Source organism: Aphis gossypii, chromosome X, assembly GCF_020184175.1.
Source record: "Aphis gossypii isolate Hap1 chromosome X, ASM2018417v2, whole genome shotgun sequence".
NCBI lineage: Eukaryota > Metazoa > Arthropoda > Insecta > Hemiptera > Aphididae > Aphis > Aphis gossypii.
Window position 1 is genome coordinate 44,585,351 of NC_065533.1, and position 26,140 is coordinate 44,611,490.

General features: G+C 27.1%; 3 protein-coding genes across 3 annotated transcripts; all 3 read left to right on the plus strand.

Moving 5' to 3' along the window:
- The first annotated feature begins 12,096 nt into the window (after nucleotides 1-12,096).
- LOC126552506 (uncharacterized) lies at nucleotides 12,097-13,770 on the plus strand. The gene is made up of 3 exons (XM_050207217.1): nucleotides 12,097-12,571; nucleotides 13,444-13,611; nucleotides 13,717-13,770. The coding sequence occupies exons 1-3, from the start codon at nucleotides 12,455-12,457 to the stop codon at nucleotides 13,768-13,770; spliced, it is 339 nt and encodes a 112-aa protein (XP_050063174.1). The 5' UTR covers nucleotides 12,097-12,454.
- On the plus strand, nucleotides 13,762-15,994 carry LOC126552200 (uncharacterized). The gene is made up of 4 exons (XM_050206892.1): nucleotides 13,762-14,039; nucleotides 14,227-15,051; nucleotides 15,106-15,575; nucleotides 15,784-15,994. The coding sequence occupies exons 1-4, from the start codon at nucleotides 13,784-13,786 to the stop codon at nucleotides 15,907-15,909; spliced, it is 1,677 nt and encodes a 558-aa protein (XP_050062849.1). The 5' UTR covers nucleotides 13,762-13,783; the 3' UTR covers nucleotides 15,910-15,994.
- A 5,913-nt stretch (nucleotides 15,995-21,907) lies between these two features.
- LOC126552201 (uncharacterized) lies at nucleotides 21,908-24,540 on the plus strand. Its single transcript, XM_050206893.1, has 8 exons — nucleotides 21,908-22,176; nucleotides 22,253-22,399; nucleotides 22,480-22,650; nucleotides 22,905-22,964; nucleotides 23,043-23,204; nucleotides 23,550-23,806; nucleotides 24,018-24,177; nucleotides 24,267-24,540. The coding sequence occupies exons 1-8, from the start codon at nucleotides 21,969-21,971 to the stop codon at nucleotides 24,404-24,406; spliced, it is 1,305 nt and encodes a 434-aa protein (XP_050062850.1). The 5' UTR covers nucleotides 21,908-21,968; the 3' UTR covers nucleotides 24,407-24,540.
- Nucleotides 24,541-26,140: the final 1,600 nt, after the last annotated feature.

Sequence of the window (26,140 nt, forward strand, 5' to 3'; positions counted from 1 at the left end):
TGCATCAATTTTTTTGTTAAAAATATTATGTCACAATATAGAACTTTGATTAACATAAATAAAATGAGGGGCGGTAGTAAACTCTCCCGATTTTATGGTAAACTATCCCGATTTTTAAAAATAGTAAACTCTCCCGAATGTAAACTCTCCCGGGTCAAAATTATGTTTACCTGAAGTAAATGTGTAAACTCTCCCGGGTTAACTTTATAGTTACCTGTAGGAAGTATGTAAGCTCTCCTGAGTTGTTTTAAATGTTATTGCTACACTACGAGTTGGAAATTTTTACGTATATTTTGTATTTGTAACTTATATTATTATTATTGAATATTTTTAAAAGAAACTTAAATGTATATTGGATTTTTTGAAATTTTATTTTTTATTGTATTTTGACTATAATATCATGTTCATAGCAGCTAAAGACATTAATTTATATTGTAATTATTATTATATATGATTGACTATTTTTAAACGCAACTTAAATATATATTAAATTTATTTTATGATTTTTAATAGACCCGGGAGAGTTTACATATTTCCGTTAGGTAGTACAGGAATAAATCCGGGAGAGTTTACACGTTTTTGTCAGGTAGTACTGGAGTAGACCCGGGAGAGTGTACCATCGGGAGAGTTTACCATCGGGAGAGTTTACAATCGCCCAAAATGAGCAAATTATCAAAATAACTAAATTTAACGACTACCTAGTACCTGCACATTATTAACCTATACATTGTTAATTAATATTGATGACTAATATGGTCAATGTAGCTATTACCACAATATAATAATATTTTAGTATTGTATACTTACCTGATCCCTTATTATACAAACCTTTTTCAAAATCTACATTTTTTATAGATGAACCCTGTGATATTTGACTTACGGACGCGCTCGTTCGAATCGCCTTGTGTGTAATCAGCTTTAACCATTTATTTCTCAAATTCACATTTTTAGAGAACCTATGTTAGTGAACATTTTTGTCCTTAACAACATTTTTGTTCTTGCTGCCGCACATACACTCTTCGAAAATACAAACCAGCATTATAAATTATGATTTTAGACTTTGGTAAATATTAAACAGCAGAAGTACTAATATTATAAATTTAAATCAAAATATTAACAATTTTATATTTTTAATATAATAATAATTTTATCATGATTAAATTTGAAAGCCCAGAATGCCGCCAAAAAGAGTTTGATACTATGATCATATTTAAATCAATGGCAATTTGCGAAAGACCAGCGCCATATTTGCGCAACAGAAAACCGTGATTTAAGAGTAGAAGCTCTCGAAAAATTATTATCATAGTTCAACTTCAATCAAAAAATCTAAAACGCCAACGGAGACACGGAATTGAACAAAAATTGGACGTATTCTTACTCTGTGGTATCCTTAAATGCCCGTAAGGACACCGCAAAGGTTTAAACTTATAATATATCATTTTAATTATAAAAATACAGCACGTTTATTAATCATATCGAGCTTGATATATCGATTACGAAGATGGCAAGTTTGACAAAAATGAACAATTATTATAACTTTTGTGACATAATGAGAAATGTCTTCTTGTACAATGAAATTTAAATGAAATAAATAAACACAGTATTACAATAATGGCTCATATTATACTCACTCATTATCAACCATAAGATTCTAAACCGAGAAAGACTTAGGTCTACGGTGATTTTACCAAGCGATGAAATACAATGGACTCTAGTCGACAAAGACCAGATAGTTAATAGCCATTAGCCAGTCTTAAACTATGAATACCTGCTAACAACTAATAAGTAGTGTATGTGCTCAAGTATTTATATGAGTCCTATAATAATAATAATAATAATGTGTGGTGAAATTATATAGTCTAGGACTGTTTTATTTTAGATCTATTTTATTCTTTCACTAAATTAAGCTGAATATTTTTGTTTTTATTTGTTTTTTCTTAATTTTGTTGTTGTGATATTATGAAATAGTGTACCTACTATTTTAACTATACACTACTGAATAATATTAGAATAATAAAATTAAGTATTTATGTTGAACGTACACCATTTAATAATGAATGTCTTTACTTCGACTCGATACATACGTTTTGTATATTTATTTTGAGTTAAATATTCGTGTAAAATATAAAATGATTATCAAAAATCTATTATTCCGTATAGAATAGTATATGGAATATTATTATGTGGTCATATTGAGAATAAAATCCAATCCTTGAATATATAATATAATATATTATTATTTTTATTTAGTTTTAATATTCTCTATGAACTAGTAGCAATCAACGGATACGTAATTATGTAAATTATGTTAACATGTATTACACTATTATCTATGTACCTACGTCAAATAAATATTAATCAGGATTCGAACACCTATAGAAGTATCCACATCGTTGTCAGGCGTACAGTTTTGCCTGTCGGCTTATATAATAATAATAATATTATAATAATTATTATTGTTTCGTCGCCTTAACGACGAGATCTTGCGAGTATATTATGTAGGACATTACGTATGCGGGTAGTAATTATTATGGGTTCACGCTCACTAATGATTATTCGGTACACAACGCGCACAGATACACATCGCACGCGAACTAAACAAAAACAAAAAATTGCCTATATATAACCCCTCGAAATGGCGTATTTGTAAGGGGCTCGACAGCTAAAGTCGCTATAATTCGAAAACGTTGAGTATCTAACCAGTGGCGTCGTTACATTCAATTTGCGTATACTATTACATTCGTATCGTAGTTATTCTGCTCACGATCTCTCTCTTCGTTGTTTCTACGAACAAACCAAATACTATTTTTTCTACGCTATTACACTGAATTTAGCGGATACTGAAAATCTTGATTTTTATCTCACGACCACACTACTAAATTTTAATACCATTAGCATAAACACAATACTGTAAAGTATGAATGTTTACGTAAAACAATATTTTTGTAAAATTATCACTCGATTTACCTCTGCGTTATTTATCGGTGTTGAAAGATAATTTTCTCCGTCCGTGTAACAAAAAGCTCTTATTGGAAGTGCGTCAAAAACATAGATGGAAATCAAAGAGATTACGCAGCTTTAACACCACCAAAATAAAACAAAATATTGGAGGAAACTGTACCTTAAAAAACAAAAAATAATACCGATTTTACATGTCTAAATTAAATATACATCAAAATATCATTTAGATTAAATTATTGTTTTAGTTTAAGAGTGAAGAGATCTATTGGTCTATTTAGATATTTCTATTTCAACTTACCGAATCATTGAATTTATTTTAAATGCTTAAAAAACTTGCTTACTTCAAATTGCTTTACTTCGGGATTTAAAATATATCGATACTTAAAATATTACCAATTATCAACAATAATCAATCGTACGGTTCAAAATTACAATGTTTAATTAATTTTAATATATCTTTTACCATGATTTAAGGAAAATGGTAGTTTAAAAATGCAATATTCTAGTTCTGTTAAACGTATTATTTATTCTATTCCATTCGTCAGTTTTGTGAACATATCAAAAAGTTAGTTTAATAAACAAAGTAAAATGTCAAATCGATACGACAGATATGACAATGAAAGTGTAGGGGAAGAGTCTTTATGGATCTGTTTGACACCAAATATTTAAGAATCTCTCCCTCCTCAATCTTTTACAATATCTCCGAGAATCGCCAATGTTTCAATCGATTGTAAAATTCGAAAAATTAGAAGTTTTGTTTAAACAGATTATGGTAATGCGATACGAGTTGTAGGTTAGTAAGTCATTTAGTTGCATAGGGTTATAGGCTGGACTATTACAACACATTACGAAGAAATATCCATCGTATTTTCGTGCATTTAAAATAACGATACTTATTATTTTTGTTTATGATGCGTCATTATATTACCGAAAAGTGGACACAACAACGACTGTGGTGAATAAAAAACGATCCTAAATAAACATTATAAGTACATGAGCTTAAACCATAATAATGTGTTATCGTCATCAAACACTATTCCACAATATTAATCACAATATGATAACGAACATATTATTATTATTATTATTATTTTTATTCACGCAACTGGATTTAAAAGGAATAAACTAATTATCACATAAAAAAAAACTCTAATGACCATTTTGAAATTGCGGTACGATGGACCGTCCCGCCGCCTATGGAAAACGGTTGCAATACCAATATAAAAATGCTATTCAAAACAATCATAATTATTATTATTATTATTATCATTGTCATACGATTTTCACATAAGTTCAAATAACTATGAAGTTACCACCAGTCTGCTTTTTGGGTAAAAAGTCAAATAAAAGTAAAAATAAAAAATCACATTGTCCACACGTGATATTGTTAATATTATTTATTATTATTTAAACGATTGTATTGTGTGTTTTTCTGACCGTCTCGTGGCAAGTCCACCAGTCACCACACACACACATTACATTATCGTTTTAATTCTCTGGGACGCGTTTTTTTTTTTTTTTATTCAACGTACAATAGGGGAAAAAACATAACGTAATTAAACGCGTGCACAAAACAGACGCGATTGTATCTACCTGCCCGCCACAGTACAGCCTTCGACTATCCGCGTCGTCGTTGTCGTCGTTGTCGTCGTCGTCGTCGTCGTAATGGCAGCCGACAACTGTTTGCTCTCGACGACAACGACGACACATAATAATAATATTTATAATATTATTGTTCGAAATAACGCTTCGTGTGTGGCTGCTTGGTAGGTACATCATTATTTATTATTATTATTATTATTGTTACTAGACAATTAAATTATGTGTGTGTGTGTGTGTTCGTATACCTAATAATATTATTGTAATTATATTATACTTTATAATATAATATAATATGGACGTACTACAATAAATAAGTTAAACCGTCCCTTTTATTACGCGCACACGAAATACCAATAAAATGCCGTCGTCGCGTAATAATTATTACCGTCTGAAAAATTTGAATAATTAACAGTCGGCGACGAAGACGACTGATCCGTTTGGCCGTTGTTTAGGCAGTACGTACAATGAACGCGACGGGATCACCGATCGTAATCGCATACGTACGTACGAGTGTTATTAAATAGTAGTATTATAACAATCGTAATAGTATCCAGACAATACGACGGCGGCGGCGGCGGTAACAATACTACGTGTATAACATTATTATAATAATAGTACAATAAAAGTCATATGCGACCAAACTGCCGTCGTCTTTGAGAATCGAATATAATATTGTACAAGATGAAAAATAATAATTAAATAACAATAATCTAAAATAATATAATGGTACTGTTGTTATTATTATTATTTTTATGTTTAACCTAGAGTTGTTGCTGGGATCGATTTTTAAAACCGAATCGCGTCCATTGATGTATTACCTGTCAATGGTTTGTAATCTATCACTGAATACTATACCGCTGTATCATTATTTACTGTGTCTATAGCTATACATAAATGTGTATCGTGTGTATACCTACCTATTATATCTACATAATATAATATGTTGGTCAATTTGCCTATAATTTATTGTCATTGTTAATCAGGACTGTCCCGAGAGTGAATTGATCTATTATCAAACTTATGAAATTAAGATCATTAACTGTATTTATAATATTATGTGTGTTTGTTACAAATTAAAATATCTATTTTTAAAAAACTCAATGTATAAACGCTAATATTATTATAGCTCATAGAAAATATTCATAACTGTTTGTTTAATAATAGGTCAATTAATTTTAACATAAAAGCTAACGACACAATAATATGTTGTTCTACTAAAGGAAAACGTGCCTACTAATTTTTTTCGTTCGGCTCGGAGAGAAAAAATTTAAATTGTATTTTAAAAATATTATAGGTGATAATATAAATGAATTTATCTGTTATAAATACCCGAGTAATGAGTATTCCTACCGCTAATTGCACCTATGTTTCATTAGAGTTATGCTTCTGACAATGTTTTACTAGATTATAATGACGGTCAGTGACTATATTATACTCCGATTATCGAACTTAAAAGTAACTAAAGAAATTTAGTCGTATGCTGTATCGCTGCATGTGATATGATAATATCGTTAAATTATAACATTTTATTATTATAGTACACAATAAGTAAATTATGTTATAATATGTTGTCACATTTGCACGTGGCACTGTCATTTACACTGTCTGACTTCAGAAAACCGACAGATACACTCACTGGAATCTTTGAAAAATACAAATACCCTTGTTCTCCATAAACTATTGCAGACGTTCATAGTACTCAAAGCATAAAATGTATATTTTTATATTATTTTTATACGACTATTAAAGCGTACTTGACCAGCAATAGCTGATATAGGTTTCTTTATTTTTTTTTTAACTTTTGAACCGCGCGTAGGTGTTCTGTAAACGAGTATTGATATTTATACTGACAACTTCCTGGAATGCTTTATTAAAAATAACACCTATTTAGCGTATTTTTTATTTGTTATTTATTACGTTAAAAAAGTTTCATTTAATATTTTAATCTCCGAATTGTATTTTTCAAATTAAAAATATTTAAATATGTGAATATAATAATAGAAATAAATTAATCATAAAGTCATTCATACTAATATTGACTTTACTCGACAAACCTTAAATTGTTCAATCCAAGAATATAATTACTAAAAACACTGACTTTATTACTGCAAAATTATAACAAAATCAAAAAGCACAATAAAGCAAAATACTCGTATAAGAGGAATAATATTGTGATAAAAAAGCATTGTTAATTATTATGTATTGTTGTGAATAGTGATAGTTGGTGATAATTGTGAAAATACGAGGAAATGCTATCATAGTTTATGCTTTAAACGTTTACTATATTAGTTTAATTATATTATGTAAACTCACTACCTGCAGTTTCCACAAGTAGGTGTAATAATTGTTTTGTTGGGGAATTTTTTTAAACAAAATATACACTTAAATAAATGTATTTTTTTCTTGTAGTCGATTTTGGAGTATTCTAAATACCTGGACACGCCTTTGGTTTTAAGGAGTAATTCAAGGATATATAACTACTAAAAGATTTACATTTTTACGAAGGGCTATATTACCGAACCTCTTTATGCGCGCGGCTCAGCAAACCATGCGTAGGAAACGCAAAACGTCGGATTATTTTTAAAGGTTTCGAAAACTTTTAAACTTTTCATTATTTATAGACGTCATTTATTCAAAAGGATAGAATTTGCCAACTCGTTGTAGCTACGTCTGCAATTCGGCGATACTTTGCAGGATAAAATGCACGCCTATAACATACACTATATGCACACATACGCGCTTACGCACGCGTGTAAAATGTACGCTATATAATATGCACTCTCACACGTCCGTGTACGTATATAATATTATACACACATATATCCTATATAATTTATATCACTCGTGTCTACATAAATCAACCATAGCAGAGGACCGTGTGTAATGTATTATTATTATTATTATTATTACAGTATAAGTATATATACGTATAATAATAATAATACACAATACGTAATATGGGCGAGCATATCACATTCGCGTTTACGCGTACTTACAAACAGCATAGATTCGAAACGAGCAGCATACCTATTTATACACACACACGCATAATAATTGTACAATATATATATATACATTCGAAGAGCGTTTTGCATACTATATACAGTCATTATTTAACGACCGCTTTGATTAGCGTGTTCCGTGTATATTTATACAAACATATTATAGATATATTATACATGCGTGGAGGGTCTTAAATAATATATAATATAAATTATATATTATGTTGTTAATATAGGTATGTTTTATTCGAAATCGGATTTCTCGTTTGAGTCGCGATCGCATCGCGTCTCCGCGGCGATGTATCATACGACAATATCACGATATTACCCGTAGCGTATATTATTGTGTTATAACGACGAGATGGATGACAGCATATTATTACTGTTGTATATTATGTAATCAAATCATACACAATATTATAATTCGATCGCCGTCGTTTTGCACACAAACAGCCGAGATAATAATTAGATGGCAGCGTGTATTACATTTATTTCATATAGTATATTGGCCACATTATTATTTGTACGATCGACGATCGCGTAGAACTAATAGAAACCAATAATCACAAGTCACACGATGACAATATTATTTAATGTTAGTAGCCGCTGTAACACGCCGAGTGTGCAGTCGTCGCGGTGTTCCCACGGTCGTCTCGACGAGACCGATTCGTGTGCAAACACTGCACCGATCGGGTCGGTATATAAAAGTAGGTACATATTATTATTTTTATATTAGGATAAAGAGTTTCGTTACCATCGGACTCGTCCCCGTTCGGACGCGGTACAGTATAGTTGGACGGCAAACGAACGAAAAACGAAACATATTTCGTTTATGCTGACCCGTACGATAATAATAATATTACGATGCGTCGACAAAAATCGTTCGTTACGTGCGGCCTGCCGGTGACGAAATCATCATCGTTATGGGAACTCGGACATAATGAATATTATTTTTAAAAGCGCAGATCCAATAATATATTATGTAATACAGAAAATACCTACCCGCGTCTTGTCAAGTCATAGTAAATAAATATTTCACTGCTGCTGAGCGAGCACTTCGGTGTATAATGCACACACCCAATTACAATAGACTTCAACGACACTCGTATTATATTATAGCCTATCAGTAGCCGTTTTACAGATTCTTCACGATTTTTGGGTATCCGCCGAAATCCTCGATCCGATTATTATAAAAACAAACGGCATGCCATATTCATCTATGATCGAAACTCGAAGATATTCTCGTGACGGTGTTGATAATATTGTTAATATTATTATCGTTAATAGATTTGACTAAAGATCGCCGGTGCAGAAGCTCCACGCCGCGGTGTAGACTTTGCGTCGATCTCGCAATTCGCATTGTTTGGTTTATCCGTTCTTTAGAGTATCCGACGCCGGACATGTATACACATAAATTATTATTATAAACGCATGCATTATAATAATAATATATACTATATGCGTGTACAATGAGAATTTATAACGCCCTAGATTTATTTCTGCGGGCGTACGAATGTTCCGCTCCGGTGCGTGCTTTTCTCTCTTTCTTTTTTTTTTTCTTTTTTGTTTTTCTAAAATAATAATATTGTTTATTTAATGGATTTAATTTACTAAGCGTGTTTTACTATCGCCGGTTTGCATTTGCTACGCGAATAGAAAATTAATTTGTATAAATTAACGAATAAATAACGATTTCGGGATGGAAGAATAGCCGGCCGGAGCACGTTGTGTGTACATACGCTCCGGTACTGAACTTGATTAAAATGAAATTCTGTACACATATAGTTCCGCCACGCACGGGGGTAGGTACTAGGTGCACACGCCGACTTACAACATAATAATGATTATTCATATGATTTCATTTAGAAAATATAAAATTAAGCCAACATAAGTCATTTTAAATTAGACGCATTTTAATAGTACACCTATATAATATTGATCTAAACATCTGCATCTATAGCATTAATTTACCTGCATTATTTTTTTTGTAATATCACAAAATCGACGTTTATTGATCACTATTATTTTTTTTGTATTATTATGGTGCAAAGTTTCGTCTTAAGAAGAGCAATAATTATTGATAATAATTTAAATACAATTAACATTGAAAGCAAAAACTATTGTTTCGAAACGTTTAACTTTGAAAAACACAGTCGTCGGAAATGCATTACATTTCATAAATATTACAACAATATTATAATTAGATACGCAAAAGTACGTCTTCGATATTAATTAATTTTAAAACAATTTGATTATATTTTATAACTTAATGCAGTCGGGAACAAGTATTTCATTTTTTTACATCAATATTAAATTTCATCCGAGTAATATTGTATTTTAATCAAATTATATTATTATAGTAGGTACATAATATACAATATTGTAATTGTCAATTGAATATTTATGCACTCATTTAAAACTCCATTAGTACTCGGAAATTATTAATTAGTATTTATATGTATTTGTTTCTATAATATAATGCATTGTTACTACTTGATTATAAATATATTATATATTATATAAAACCATTTTAATCTTTTTTTTTGGTAGGTATAAAATATTGAAGTACCTACTTTATTTTAATTATAAAATGATTTGATGTAATTCGATGGTTTTACCGAAAGTAAATGACATTCTATTTTTTGTCTTGAAATTCATTAATTTATTACTATATGCATTTGTTTGTGTAACAAAACATACCAGCTGACCTTGATTTTCAATTAGCGTTTTCTCGAGGACTACATTAATAATCTCGAAGACGGGTGCAGTTACAGGTAGGAAACAGGTAACTATCTATATAATAATATATGTAAGAAAAAGAATACTTAAATATTTTTAACTCGACTGACTACTAATTTAAAAAAAAAGTAAAAACAACAATTTATATTAGATTCGTAACGGAAAGCTTATGCATGAAGTAAACGTTCCAAAAAGTACTTTATTTTTTAAAAGCAATTATTATTGAATGGAGTGTATTATTTTTCTTTTTCTAAACTCAATTTTTGGTCTATTCGTCTCTTCTTATCAGATGCTTGATTCCCATGTTGCCGCATCAATAATAATGATTTATAAGAATGTATTATGCAAGTCCATATCATACTACCTACGTAATAAACCGGTGTGTCGTATATAATGTACAATATAAATTATATGACTGTTTCTAATGCGGACTTTTGTCTATTTTATATATTTATACAAATAGATGTAGATATAAGTTTCATATATTAATTTGTTCAACTCTAAACCTTATTTACTATAGAATTTTTACTTTGTCAATGTTTTAATAGTATTATCATCGTAGTTGTTGTAGTTGTTATTGCATTAATCAATTCTGTCATTCAATTGATGTGATGTTATTACCAAGGTGACCTTAACCGTTAATTTTCGGTTTGGTTCTATTATTTGTTTTTGAACTTAATTTGCGATAATCGTTAAATCAAGCTATGTTCAAAAAACGGTTATAGATGTAACGTTATAAATTAAATAGTTCACCGAACATTTTACTAGAAAAACGTTAAAATTGTTTATGTTTTTTGAAAATTTCGTATAAAAAACGTTAAAAAAAATTAAAGTTTTTGAACGATGGACTTAATAAACGTTTTTAAGTTATTCGTTCTTGTAAATTTATACAGAAGAACGTTTTGAAATAATACGTTCTTGAACATTTAATGAGAAGATCGTTTTGAAATAATACCTCTTATAATAATTCATAATAATAATATACAGTTTACTACCAAAATGTACAAGAAAATTTGACTGCGCTTATTATATTGCCATCAGAAAACGAAATTCTTCAAACAATTGATAACAAAGTAATTATTAAACAATTTTGTCAACAAAAGCAAGGAAAAAACTTGTAAATTTTAAATTATAAATAAATTCAAGTATAAAGTTATTCATTAGTTCATTACTATGTACTATGTAGTATGTACTTATATATATTTATTATAACAGGTAAGTACATAAAACATACGTGCAAAACCAGTTTTCGACCAAATCGATTTTTTAATATGGTTGTTATTCAAAAACTAATCACTGTAAATACTTGAAATTTTCACCAAATGTTTATGTCAGTGTTATCTATGTACAGTTAAATTTTCAAAAATTCTTGACTTTTTTTGTTATTTATAGACCATAGAATTTTCGATTTTTATGAGAATTTTTTTTTGAACTGTCGATAAAAAAATTTTGGATGGCCAAAAAAACTTGAAAATTTAATAAAAGGTTCCTTATGAGTTGTTCTTATTGTAGCTAAAAAAAAAATTAAAAATCGTTAGTCACAATTTTTTTTTATAAGCGTTTATTGTTTGACACTAAAACACGTGTGGTCACCCATCTGAGAACTAGTGACACCTGCCAGAAGCCCAGAACACATTTATGACTAAAGCCATACCTACATCGCGTTACACCAGACTACTTTTAAATTTTTGTTTTACGTTCTCTGGAGTCTGGATTATTATACCTATTAGCTTATCGCTATCGTGGTAGATATTAGTTTATACTTTATATATTTAACAAACTTAATTGGAAATTGAAAAGTTAAAATATTTGATAATTTTTACATTAGAGCAGGGCAGCAGGTAATAAAAATTGATGTTATTATGTGTCTAGTCTACAATCAGTAAATGCGTTATACACTTTATAATACATATATATTTTATCTATACTTGCTAAATGGATAGTATAATATACAGATAATTAATGTTAAAATTGGACTTATATTTTATGATTCTATTAGGTAGGTACTTCCTTACGTTTTGTAATCTACCTACAGTTAAATATCATTTTTACGTAAAACTGTTTCGTCGTGAGCGTGTGATTCAATTATTAAGTGTTTTCATCAATATTAATATATATTATTTTTTATTATATAATAAACTATAATAACTATGCCAAAAATTATGAATTGTGATAATCCAGTGAGACGGTACTTCAAATATCACGCTGAAGGTGAAAATGCGAACAAATCTATATGCAAAATTCAAAATTGCAATAAAATATTAGCAGTAAGTTTCAATAAAATAACATATATTTATAAATCCATTACCGGTACTAAGTCACTCAAAATCTACAAGTTGTATCTTACAACATTTTACGAGGGGTTTTTTAACGATTATGGATCGATATTAAAAAATGAAAAAATACGTGATTTTTTATTTTTAACAGGCAATTTTTAACATACAATCGTAAAAATAAGTATTATTATTGTAATTTATTATAAGTAAATTATTATTAATAAAGAAAATGGAAGAAATTTGAAGTTTTACTGTAGGTATCTATATTGTAAAAAATAATGTAAAAAATGTCAAAAGTCGTAATTTAAATTTTGGTTTATCGCAGCCATTGGGTATCACTGTATTAATAAATATAACTTAAATATTATATATTAGGTACTTATTTAATATAGGTATTAACAATACTAAATCAAAACCGTAAGTTTAAAAAATTAATATAAATGTATAGTTTATTTCCACAAACGTGCTTTTAAATTTCTATATAGGTATATTTAAAAATAATTTAATTTAATTTATAATAACATTTTTAGAAAAAAAGCTTTACCAGAATTCATTAAAAAATATAGTGGTTACCATATTTTAAAATAAAGAAACGCGTCTTTTTTTGTTTTTTAAATATTCCGTATAATCGATCCATAATCGTTAAAAAAAAATCCGCATAAAGTTGACATAATAGATGTACCCTGTAGCCTATATAATTTAAATTGTAGAATATAAGCACTAAATATATTAAAAAATTTAATATTTTACAATTTAAAATGTGGAAATAATCAAATAAACTATTTACATTTATATTAATTTTTGAACATAACATTATAACCAAACAATGTTCAAAAAACTATTAATATATCTAACACTTTAAGGGTAATCATTTGGGTAATTTGAAGCGTCACTTAAAGGTCTTTCACGCCATAGAATATCAGCAAATATTATTGGAGGAAGATGAAATTAGTACAGATACTACAAATACCGTTTCTATGTCATCGACTTCTTCAAATTCACCTGATTTATTTCCACCAACACAAAAGAGAGTAAGATACTAAGTTATCATCATTATTTTTAAATAATGATGGTATACTTTTATATGTATTATATTGTATTTTGATTATACAAACATTTGTTGTCATATTTTGTAGATGCACAGTGCAGATAAAACAATTAACGTGTCAATAAAACCGGGCAGTGATTGACGGCTGTATTGAAATGGTCACAATTAATGGTAGACCCTTAAAGATATTGGAGGACTCTGGTTTTAGAAAAATAGTAGATCCCATTTTTCGATCTTTAGGATTTACTATGAACGCTGATGTTGTGCGCAATCATATTTGTAATCGGGCAAGTTTAGTCCGTAAAGCTATTACTGAACAAATGAAAAAAAAATTTTTTTGTATAAAAATGGACACTGCAACTAGACTTGGTCGTACTATACTTGGCATAAATGTTCAGTTTATTTATGAAGGTAAGTGCTCATAAGTTATTAATATAAAATAAAATAATATTAATTACTAGCTGAATAACCTGCTATATGTATAGTATATATCAGATACTCGTAATTTAGATGACAAATATTATAATATTGTAATATTTATTTTCAAATACCTACTTATCAACTTTTTATTTAGCTCTTGTTCACTCTTTATTTTTAGGAAAAATTATTATTAGGAACCTGGCTACGACAGAAGTTTATCAAACTACATCTATCAACTTAAAATGTATACTTTTAAAAACATTGGAAAGGTACAACTTAAATCCTAAATTTATTTATTCTATTACGACAGACAATGGAGCGAATATGTTGAAAACGGTTTCATTAATTCGTGAAATGAATAGAGATTTCGAGTATTTCGACAATAATGAAGAAATGTCTGAAAATGTGCACAATTTTGAAGATAATCAAGTTCACACAGATGAAGAAAACAGTTATGATGTTTCGGAATGTTCTGATGAAGACAATAATATGATAAACGAACAAGAAAACGAAAATAACCAAGAAACATTGCCTTCAATCATCAACGATTTGGGTGCAGAAGTCCACACATTGGAGGTATTGAGGGGTATGCGATGTGCTGCTCACACCTTACAACTATCGATTCTAGATGTATTTAAAACAGAAAGTATAAAATCAACCATAAACAAATCACGGAGATTGGTGAAGACGTTGAGATTACCAAAAAATTTAGAAGCTCTCAAGAATATGGATTTAAAACGACCTGTAATCGATTGTGTAACTCGGTGGGGATCAACATATGACATGTTAGAAAGTCTATTAAGATGTCAAAATTTTTGTCAAGTTTTTGGTAGACATCAAACGAGATTAAACGTAGACAGTGATTTTTGGACATCTTTAAATGACCTCAAAAATGCCCTTGGACCAGCTAAAATAACTAGTTGTGTATTACAGGCTCAGCAATTATACCCAGGAGATTGTTTACTTTATTGGAAAAAATGCATTATTCACACAAGAAAAATAAGTAGGTACAAAATCTAAGTAGTTGTTTTTTTATTTTATTTTATATATTTTTTAGATTCATTTATTTCAAATAGTATTGCTGAAGCTATGCAAAGACGAGAAACGACTTTATTCGACTGTGATAGTTTCAAGTTGGCTATTTTTTTGGATGGTCGTGTCAATGTTTTATTAGATGAAAATACACTAAGAGAAGCTAAAAATCATTTGATACTATTGTCATCAGAATTACACAACATTGATCCTGTTATTAGAGAAGGGCAATCTGTTTCAAATAATAATATTGAAACAGATGAAGTAGATGACTTAGAGCTTGAACTTCGTGCGGCGGCAGCTGACCGGAGTAGTGGTTTGGTTAGTAATCAAGACCAAGTTGTATTGGATATTCAAAGGGAAATTGTAAATTTTATGCAACTTCCTAGGGAAGATAAAAGTAAAAACATTATGGATATTTGGACAACACTTAAAAAAATGTACCCATTGATGTATGAATGCGCTTTGGTTGCTTTAGCATTACCAACTACACAGGTAACTACAACAATGGTCAATTATTTATATAATAAAAACTAAAAACTATGAATTACGACGAAATATCCTACACTATAAACTATTTTATAATCTTTGATTTAAGTAATACTCATACATTAGTTCCAAAAATATATAAATATTTGAAATGTTATATAATGTTCATTATAATATTATTATAATACCTATCGCTAATTTTGTTGTTAAATAGGTCACAGTGGAACGTCTTTTTTCCAGTTTAAAATTCATATTGAATGATCAACGAAATAGGATGAACCCCTCTTTACTGGAAGACATAATGGTTGTACGGTCAAACTATTTATTTGACAAAAGTTAATCTACCTACAGTATATATTTATAGTTTTTATTGATTATTATTTATAATTTTTTATAGTATTTATTCATTATTATTTATTTATAGTTCAATTGATTATTATTATTTATTTATTATTTATTGATTAATATTAATTTACAGTATATATTTATTATTATTGTTAATTAATGTATTATGTTACCTATATATTATTACTCAATACTCATAATAACTTAATAACTATAATCTATATTATCATCATATTATATCATCTTATATTGTCAAAAATAAATGATCGGCTATTGAGTTTATTTTGACTGAAACTTCTAGGTATATAGCTTTTTGATTCTTTCAAAGTCACATGATGCTGTTAGGGTATATTTATAATCATTATATTAGTTATTATTAAAGATAGGACTAGATGCAATTTAAATTCTAGATTTTTAAATTAAATTACTTATTATTTTAAATAATTTTAAATCCAAAATAGTCAAAATACTCAAAAGATAATTTTAATTCATAACGTTATTTTCAAAGTTCGAAAAACGGTTTAGTTATAACGGTATAGGTTATAACGTTTTTATAATAATTGTTCAAAGAACTTAATAGGTTATAACGTTTTTTTAATAATTGTTCAAAGAACTTAATAGGTTATGACGCTCCTCATGTCAATTCTTTAAAGAACTTTAAAGATTATAACGTTTTTGTATGAAAAAGTTCAGTAAACTTAATAGTTTATAATGTTATATTATATGAAGTACCAATAAACTGAAATAAATAATTAGTTTCGTTCCATTATACTTTGGTTTATGAATAACAATAATGTTCTTTAACCGTTTTTTTGCGTTCCGTTCGGAAACCCTGGTTATTACAATTTATAATTTATGTGTTCTACCTACGATATTTTTGGACTAAACCAGTATTTTACAAATAAATAAATCATGTAGTACCTATATAAATATAAATAATTGTATATTTTTTAATTTAAAAATCTTGAATTATAATTCAGGAAATATCCCTGTGGTGGTTTCTGCTATGATATTTCTTCATAATTAACATTTTTTTTTTTTCATACACCAAACCGTTCAAAACTTATATTTTGTATATAATATGTTTTTACAATGAACAAAATAAAAACCTGAAAAACCCATATTATATTAAATTTAATACAAATATATATATATATTTTTTTTTACTTACAAATTAAATGTATGAAAAAAAAATATGCACTTACAACAGTTATATTGTTTGCATTGGAATAAGTGCACCAATATTAAAGTTAATGGGAAATAAAGGTATCCAATTACCTATTTAATTTTACTATTCTTTATTGTCTAATTTCAGTTTTTAAAATTGAAATAATTTTTTATAAATTTATATATAATACAAATAAAATATTATCAAGTAAAAAATAGTAGTGCATTTACCTAATTAGAAACTTTCAATAGTTGTTTAATATAATTATAAAAATAAAATATTTTTGTAAGGTAATGGAAATTAACCTCACGTCGTGATATACTATAATACAATATCGTTTCTTAAAATTAAAAATACGTTAGTACATAATATGCATATACCTAACCTTCCTTTAATTAAAATAATCTGAGCTCAGATATGTAGTTTGTCAGTATGTAATTTTTACTACTTAAAAAAAGGTTCTCTTATAGTTATATATAATTTCTGTATAAACATCACTTATTATTATACAGCATTGAATATTCATACACTTAAAAAGGATTAAAATCTAGCCTTACTTAATAAAAAAAAAGAAAAATCAAACTGTATGTAAACAAAGTGTATTTAAAATTATACTGTGTATAGTTAATAATAAAAATTAAAATCAAAGGAAATTTTATCGGGTGTTTTATAAGTAAAACATGTAAAACTTGATCAAATAGAAATATTGGAAACTTGAAAGTATATTTATTTTCACGTATATAAGTTGAACGTTTCACCAGTAATTTTATTATCATATTCATATTCCTAAGCAGACACATGTATAGGGAAAAATCTCGATACTTAAAAATATTTAATAAAAAAATATCAGTAATTAATTCATAACAACCCACACAACATTTTTCAATGTAACACATTGAATAAATATTCGTTTTTCGTTTAATTGACAATATTTAAATTAAATATTTTTAATACATTTAATAAATATATAATAATTCATATATATTTTTAAAAGTATATATATATTTAATAAATGTATAATACTTCATATATATTTTTATAAATATATAAATATTTATTAAATTTATCAGATTAAATATTATTAAATATAACTCATTAAATATTAAATAATGTTTATAATTAATTAATTATTTTTTTTTTTATAAATATATTAATACAATTTTTAATAGATGTATATTTAACATTATCACCATGTCTTTCCTAATAATTTTCCTTACAAATAAAAAAATAATATGCGTCGGGATGAGATAATAGGTTTCTGCATATTATTAGCATTTTACCAACAAATCGATGAATGATATAATGACTACGATACATCTGCGAATGTCAATTATATATTATTTATATTTATCATATAATAATATTGTGTCGATTTTAGAACATTCAACGGTATAACACCAGATATTCGTCATTCGTTATCGAATCGGTAATCCCAAAGACCCGATAGCGTGCTCCTCAGAATATTCTAGAATAGACGCTATAACATTATAGTGTTTATAATAATTCTATTTATATATATTATATTATTATAATATATAATCTGCGGGTGTCGCGCGCACACACGACTATAAAGTTCTATACCGAATCCCGAATTCGCGTGTTTACAGACGCATGCGCGTGTTTGCCGGGTTCCAGTAATCCAGTGACCGGTTGTTCGCGGTGATGCGATTCGCCCGTTATTACTTTATTAGTTCGTACATTTTAACTTTTTAACCGTTCTTCCGTTCTTCAATATTGCCTTTTGCAAGTTGTGACGCTATTGTTTTTTAAACTTATAGTAACTTATAAAAGTACTGTGCGTAAATCGTTTTTGGTCCACAAAGGACAAAGAACGTCTATACTCTATACGTATAGGCGTGCGTCGCCATCCGCTTTACCACGTGACAAGTCGTGTTTTACGTCGCTGCCGTTTGTACGAGTGAGCTCGACATTCTTTTGCCATCATATAAACTTGAATATATATTGTTCCAGTGGGCAGTGACCAGTTGTAAAGTATAATTTTTCAGTTATTTGATCCACATCAATAACCATAATATGATATAATAAGACTATACATACATTTTAAGATTAATATATAGGTAGGTGCATTTATAAATCCAGGGTACATTTTTGTTTTTGTCTCTAATATAGGGCATAATTTCGTTATTCGTAATTAAACTTTATACTTTACCTATACCTAATATATATATAGTATTGTTAAAATATAGGTAGTTGATTCATTAAAATTTTATTAGGTATTAGAATGGCATTTCATAGAAGTAAATCAACTAAACGTAGACGATTTTTAGAGGAGTTAAAAATGTTAGACTATATTGAAACAGACCAATTAATTGAACCTCATACAACTATGTCACTTCAAAATACTCCTTGTAGTAGTACTAATAGTAATAATTACACTTATACTGAATTAAATATTACCCCTCCAGAACTAAACTTGCAATTTGAGTTTCATTATAACAATGATGCATGGAGTGATAAAAGTGATCATTTTAGTTTTACATCTGATTCTGATACTGAGGAATTGCACAACAATAATACATTTAGCCAGGAAAATAGTTTTTTAAATAGTAATTCATCAATTTTAAACAAACTAAGTGAGTGGGCTGTATTATATAATATTACCAATGTTGCTTTGAGTGCCTTATTAAAAATTTTAAAAACTCATAACTGTCATAGTTATTTCCCTATTGATGCTAGAACAATTTTAAAAAACAAATCATCTAAAAATAATTTGCAGATACAAACTGTATCACCTGGAATTTTTCATTATTTCAAAATTCAAAATAGCTTAAATATAATTTATAACTCTAACAGTCAATACTTTATTGGTGATGTAATTAAAATAGTGATAGGGGTAGATGGTCTCCCTCTAAGTAAAAGTTCCTCAAGCTGTTTTTGGCCAATTCTTGGATATATTCGTAACCCTTGTTATAGACCATATGTTTTTCTTATTGGGTTGTATTGGGGCAAAGATAAACCTCTAAACTGCAATGATTTCTTACTAGATTTGGTGAATGAACTGAAATATTTATACAAAAATGGTTTTCAAACAAAAAATGGTATAAAACGTGTTGTTGTAGATACTTTTTGTTGTGATTTACCAGCTAAAAGTTTTATTCTGAAGACCAAAGGTCATACAGGTTTTTTTTCATGTACAAGATGTACAATTGAAGGTGTTTATTCTGAACATAGAGTTTGTTTTCCTGGTGTTGATTTTACCAAAAGAACTCACTTAGATTTTATTAACCGAACAGATAAAGAATTTCATATGACAGATAACATTCCCATTATTACTGAAATACCTGAAATAAACCTTGTTGACAGTTTTAGCCTTGATTACATGCATCTTGTTTGCTTGGGAGTAACAAAAAAATTAATTTTACTATGGCTTGGTATTATAAAAAATGCTACTACTTCTGTAAGACTTCAAAGTAAAAAGGTTATAGATATTAATAAACAAATGTTATTTTTAAAAAATTCAATATGCAGTGATTTTTCTCGATTTCCAAGGGGTTTAAATGAAGTTCTTAGATGGAAGGCGACAGAATTTCGTCAGTTTCTATTATATACAGGCCCAGTAGTTTTAAAAAATATTATTAATGATAATTGTTACTTACATTTTGTTTGTTTACATATTAGTTTTCGGATTCTATTAACTCAAAATAGCAGTTCAGACCTCATTAAATTTGTAGAAAAATTACTTATATATTTTGTTAATGAATTTGAAGAATTATATGGTGGGCAATTTGTGTCACTTAATATACACGGTTTATTACATATTATTGAAGATTATCACAAATACGGGCCTCTGGATAATTGTTCATGTTTTCCGTTTGAAAATTACATGAAAACCCTAAAAAAAATGATACGGAAACATGAAAAACCACTGGAGCAGGTTATAAATCGTTATAATGAATTTCAGACTTTCTGTAAATCTAATATCTTAATATTTCTTTGAATTCTATTGAATATTTAAAAGAACATAATAGTGGGCCATTACTTGATGAATGTACTGGACCTCAATTTAAAATTGTTATTAAAAATAATATTAAAACAAAGATTAAATCCTTATCAGATTGTTACATTGGATTTACTTATAATGGTAGTCTTAGTATTTTTAAAATTGTCAATATCTGTATAAAAAAAAGTGATAAGTCTAAAGTATTTATTGCTAAACAGTTTAAACACATTCAACCATTTTATAAAACACCAATTAATAGTTTAAAGCTGGGTATAGGTACTGTGAATGAATTCTACGAACCACTTATTACTATTGATATAGAGAAAAATGAGTATTCAAAAATTTAATTCTAAATAATACTCAAGTGGGTAATGTTGCTTTTCCAATTCTACATTCTGATATTCAATAATTTTAACTGTTATTCCGTTATATTCTATAGGCATATATGATGTAAATATGTAATTAATCATATATGTATGTAAACAATTATTAATTAGGTATAGGTTCTAATATTAAGATTGCCAAAAAATAGTATTTATTAATTTAAAAAAAAATAATGATAGTTAATTAAGTGTAATTTTTCTAAATTAAAATGAAATTACCTACCAATAAATGTTATAACTGAATTAATATTTTTAATTTTTAATTTATTTAAATTTATTTATCAAACATAGCTTATATTTGTACCCTTATTTGTATATATATATATGTATATAAATTAATAATTCACTACAAAACAAATTACAATAATATACAATATCATGCATCCTTGTATGTACCTATATTTTAATATTATAATGTATATACCTAATATAGTCAGAAGATCATTTGTTTAATACATAATTTATAGTAGGTGTAGTTATTTTGTACCTGTACTATTTAACATTTTGTTTTGTTTTAATTTAGATACTTTTAATAAATATATATGATGAATGTAACAAAATATTCAGTTGTACATTTTTATGATGATAACACAGTCGAGGCTGTACCTCAATTTTGGTTTCGCAAAAACAATGGTACGTGTGCCTGGCCAAAAAAAACAAAAAAATTTCATAAACTTGTTGAAAAACACTGTATACCAAATGAAATGGAATATGATTTCTTAGAAGCTAGAGAGATGTGTTCAGGAATAGGTAATTTAAGTTAATTATAAATGGAAATTTTTAAATATATTTTTAATATAATTTTGGATATTTCTTCATTATATAGAATCCCTGATAAAAGCCAGAGAGAAAGCAAAAAAAGCCATGTTTGTTTCTGACCTTTCTGATGATGATGATAAAGCTAATCGAAAAATCAAGCATAAGAAAACCCCATATTCAACAGCATCTTTAAGTTCATGTCCAATTTATTTAGGTAATATATCATCTATTTATATTTTCCTGTTTAATGATATATTTTTTTATATATAATCTGTGTATCTATTAACATTATAGATTCTGATGTTACTGAAAATAATGCAGCAATTAATACATCAATAAAACCAAACACTAAAATGATTAATCATGATGCACAATTTCAGTCACCTTCTCCAAAAAAATATAAACAAATAATTGAGAGCAAGCCTAATGGTTGGTCTCCATCTCCCCTAAAAGCATCAGCTTCAAGTAATTATATGTATAATTGCATATTAAAAATGTTAATTGTATAAATATAATTTCATTGATTTTAAAAAGTAATATTCTAAACAATGTTTTTCTTATAAAATTAAATGTCATTGGCAATATATTTTAATAATATTTAAAATTCATATTATATTTACTAATTTTTGTAATTGAATTATAAAATATTATAATATGGTCAATGGTCATATTTTATTAAACACATATATAAGTACTTATTATTATATTTCATTTTCTAGAAGTAGCAAGAAAATTATCTTACGATAAAAGTCCTAAGTCAACATCTATCAAAAAACCAGGTGAGATATATAGCCTGTTTATGTATGTATTTATTATTACCTAGTTATTTAATAAATGTAAATTATTTTACTTGGCAGTAAAACAATTGACGATTTTTGATAAACTATTATCTGATGGCGACGATAACATGTCTGCAGATGGTGCTGATGGTTATTATATGACAAAAATAAATACTCCTATTTCATCATCAAAAGTAGAAATTATTAATTCTTCAGTGACTGATAAGAGTCAAGATAAAAGTATGTATATTTCTAAAAAGTATAACACATATTATATAATATATTTTATTATGAACTGGATAAATGTGACAAATCAAATTTTTGTAAAATAATTATTTAATCACATTTAATTATTATAATTGTTTTTATTATTTACTTTTTATTAAAATTGTCTACAGCTTTCTTTCGTGTAATACATAAATTTACTGATATTTTATGAGTGAGAGTGCCCATCTCTAGTTTCTATATAGTAATAAACTACTACTATCCTTGAATTTCACAAAAATTATTTTATTTTAATTGATTTATATCATAATATATATATATTAAATAAAAACTAGCTTTTAATTTGTTATTATATTATAGGTTCACAAAAGATGCTCAAAGGTATATTAAGAAATATTATATATTTACAAACTGATATAAAACATATCGAAATAAAGCAAAATGAAATATTAAATAAATTGGAATCTATTGTATCAAATTATGGAAATAATAGCAAACAAGATGATTCTAATAATGTCAATGAATTACAAGACTGCAATTTTCCAATCGATGATTTATATAATTTAAATATTATAGAAGACCAAATTAATACAAATTTAAATTTTAAAAAATGTTTGGTATGTATTTAGTGGTAAAATATATTATTATTTTTAATTTAAATAATGTAAAATTATTAAATATTATTTAGATCACAAATGGCTTAGCTAGATAATATCAATTTTCTGCAGTAATCAATTAAATTATTGTAGTTATTTTCACTTTTAACTATTATTAGTTAAAGTAGTTATATAGTCTGTTAAATATGTATTATTATTCTTTTCATTTCAGGTTCAATATTTATCATACTTGGGAGGTAATAACATTAATTGTACTATGAAGAGAATACTGATGAAATTATTTACTGACAATTTACTATCTTTATTTTCGTATAATGGTAAAAAAGGAAAAAAGAAATTTTGCGATCTGATTATTTGTCCTGTTATTTTTGGTAAGATTATTATATTAACTAAATAATGTTATTTCTTCATATTTAGATAAGTGTATTATAGCTCTATATTATTTATTATTATTTAACAGATGCTGTAAAATGTCAATCCAAATTTATGAATGTTTCACAAAACGAATTGGAAAGTAGAATCAAGTACCATTTAGCACAGGCACCATTCAACATTAAAAAAAACAATAAACTTGGATTAAATGCAGAAGCTGCAGACTAAAATTAGCTAAAAACCATAGGTTTTTTTACAGATGAATTTTTTTACAATTTTAATAAAATAAAAGCTATATTAAAATAGTTTATTTTCTGCAATATTCTTTATAATTATTATTTAAGATTTTAATAAATAATAAGTTGTCAATTCATTAATATTTGTTGTTTTTATTACCTTTATTATTTTAATTTTAGAACTTACCTAATCCTACTTTTAATATATTAATAACATTTCAAGTATTTTATATAGTGGTTTAACAAATTCTATTTTATTTTTAAATATTTAATTTATTATTATTAAATATTGGAATTTAAATTTAAAAGAATGTTTATTGTCAACATTGGATAAATATTAGAAATGGGTTCAAAAAACCAACTTTCAATATTTATTAAATATTTATAAATGAAAAATTAATGTTGATTAAATATAAAATGTTTAATATCAAATGTTAAATAAAAGTTAATTCAATATATGTTTGTTGTGTGGGAACTTATAAAAAATTTGATTTATCTTTTAAAAATGTAAGATTTAAAAATTAATTATGATAAAAAAACAAAATACAACTTATATTCAAAAATATTATGCCGTAAATTGTAAAAACTTCAAATAATGTACAAAATATATATATATACATTGAAAAATATATTTACCGAAGAAATTACTTTTTCGTGATAAAATAATCAGCCTAAATTTACGTGTTTAATATTAATTTAAAAGTATACAAGTATTATATATTCAGCAAAATATATGTTGCACAAACACGCATACCTCGGTAGTCAAAATGTCTTTGTTAACTTTTCATTATGAATACTGTTTCGACTGTACCTGCAGCCTGTGCTTTTAATGTATAGTTTTGTTTTTTTCCGTTTTTTTGTAACATACAACTTGCGGATTAAAGTGTTTTTGAGAAAATACGCCCCAAAACATATACTAGTTCAACTGGTGTAATAAGGAAAGTTCAGACGTAAGCAAAAGATAAGAAGTTCGTCAATAACGAGGTAAATAGTCCTTGGAAAAAACTACATACTTTATATACCTAGCAGGAGTCCGGGATACAGCGATGAGATTTGAACGATGAAGTAAAAAACGCCAACATTTTCCTTATAATTTACAAAATATCTTTGTAGATGAACATCTCTAAACACAATCATATAACTTTAACAGAATATACCTAATGACGTCGCTTCTATATCGTATTTGGCGCTGTGTAGTATTTTATTTGTCAACAGGTAGGGCGTATATTAATATAAGTAAATATAACACAATACAATTATGTATAACACTGTTATTATATTATTATGTTCAAGGAAAGACATCGAACATATTAAATTATGGTACCTATGTCGTTAACCAGTCATGGCACCGGACGTGTACATAAAACTATGTATATTGTAACAAAATATAAGTAGAAAAAACATTACACTCAAATAAGACCATAGTATTATTAATATTATACTGCTTTGTAACGGTCTTCGAGTAAGATTGATTAATTCATATATTATGTTTATGTGTGTGTTTGTGTGTGTGTTTGCATATATATGCGTGTTAGTTGTATGTATCGAATCGATGTTGTTTTTAATTGTTTTGCTAACTGTTGTAAAATTTAATTTCGTAAATGGAACTGCAAGCACCACCGGAATTCTCTCTGAAACACCAACGTATTTTCAAACAAAACAACAGTGCTGGGCACGCTATTATAAAATTAAGTCATATCTATAATCGTAAAAAGTTTTATTATTA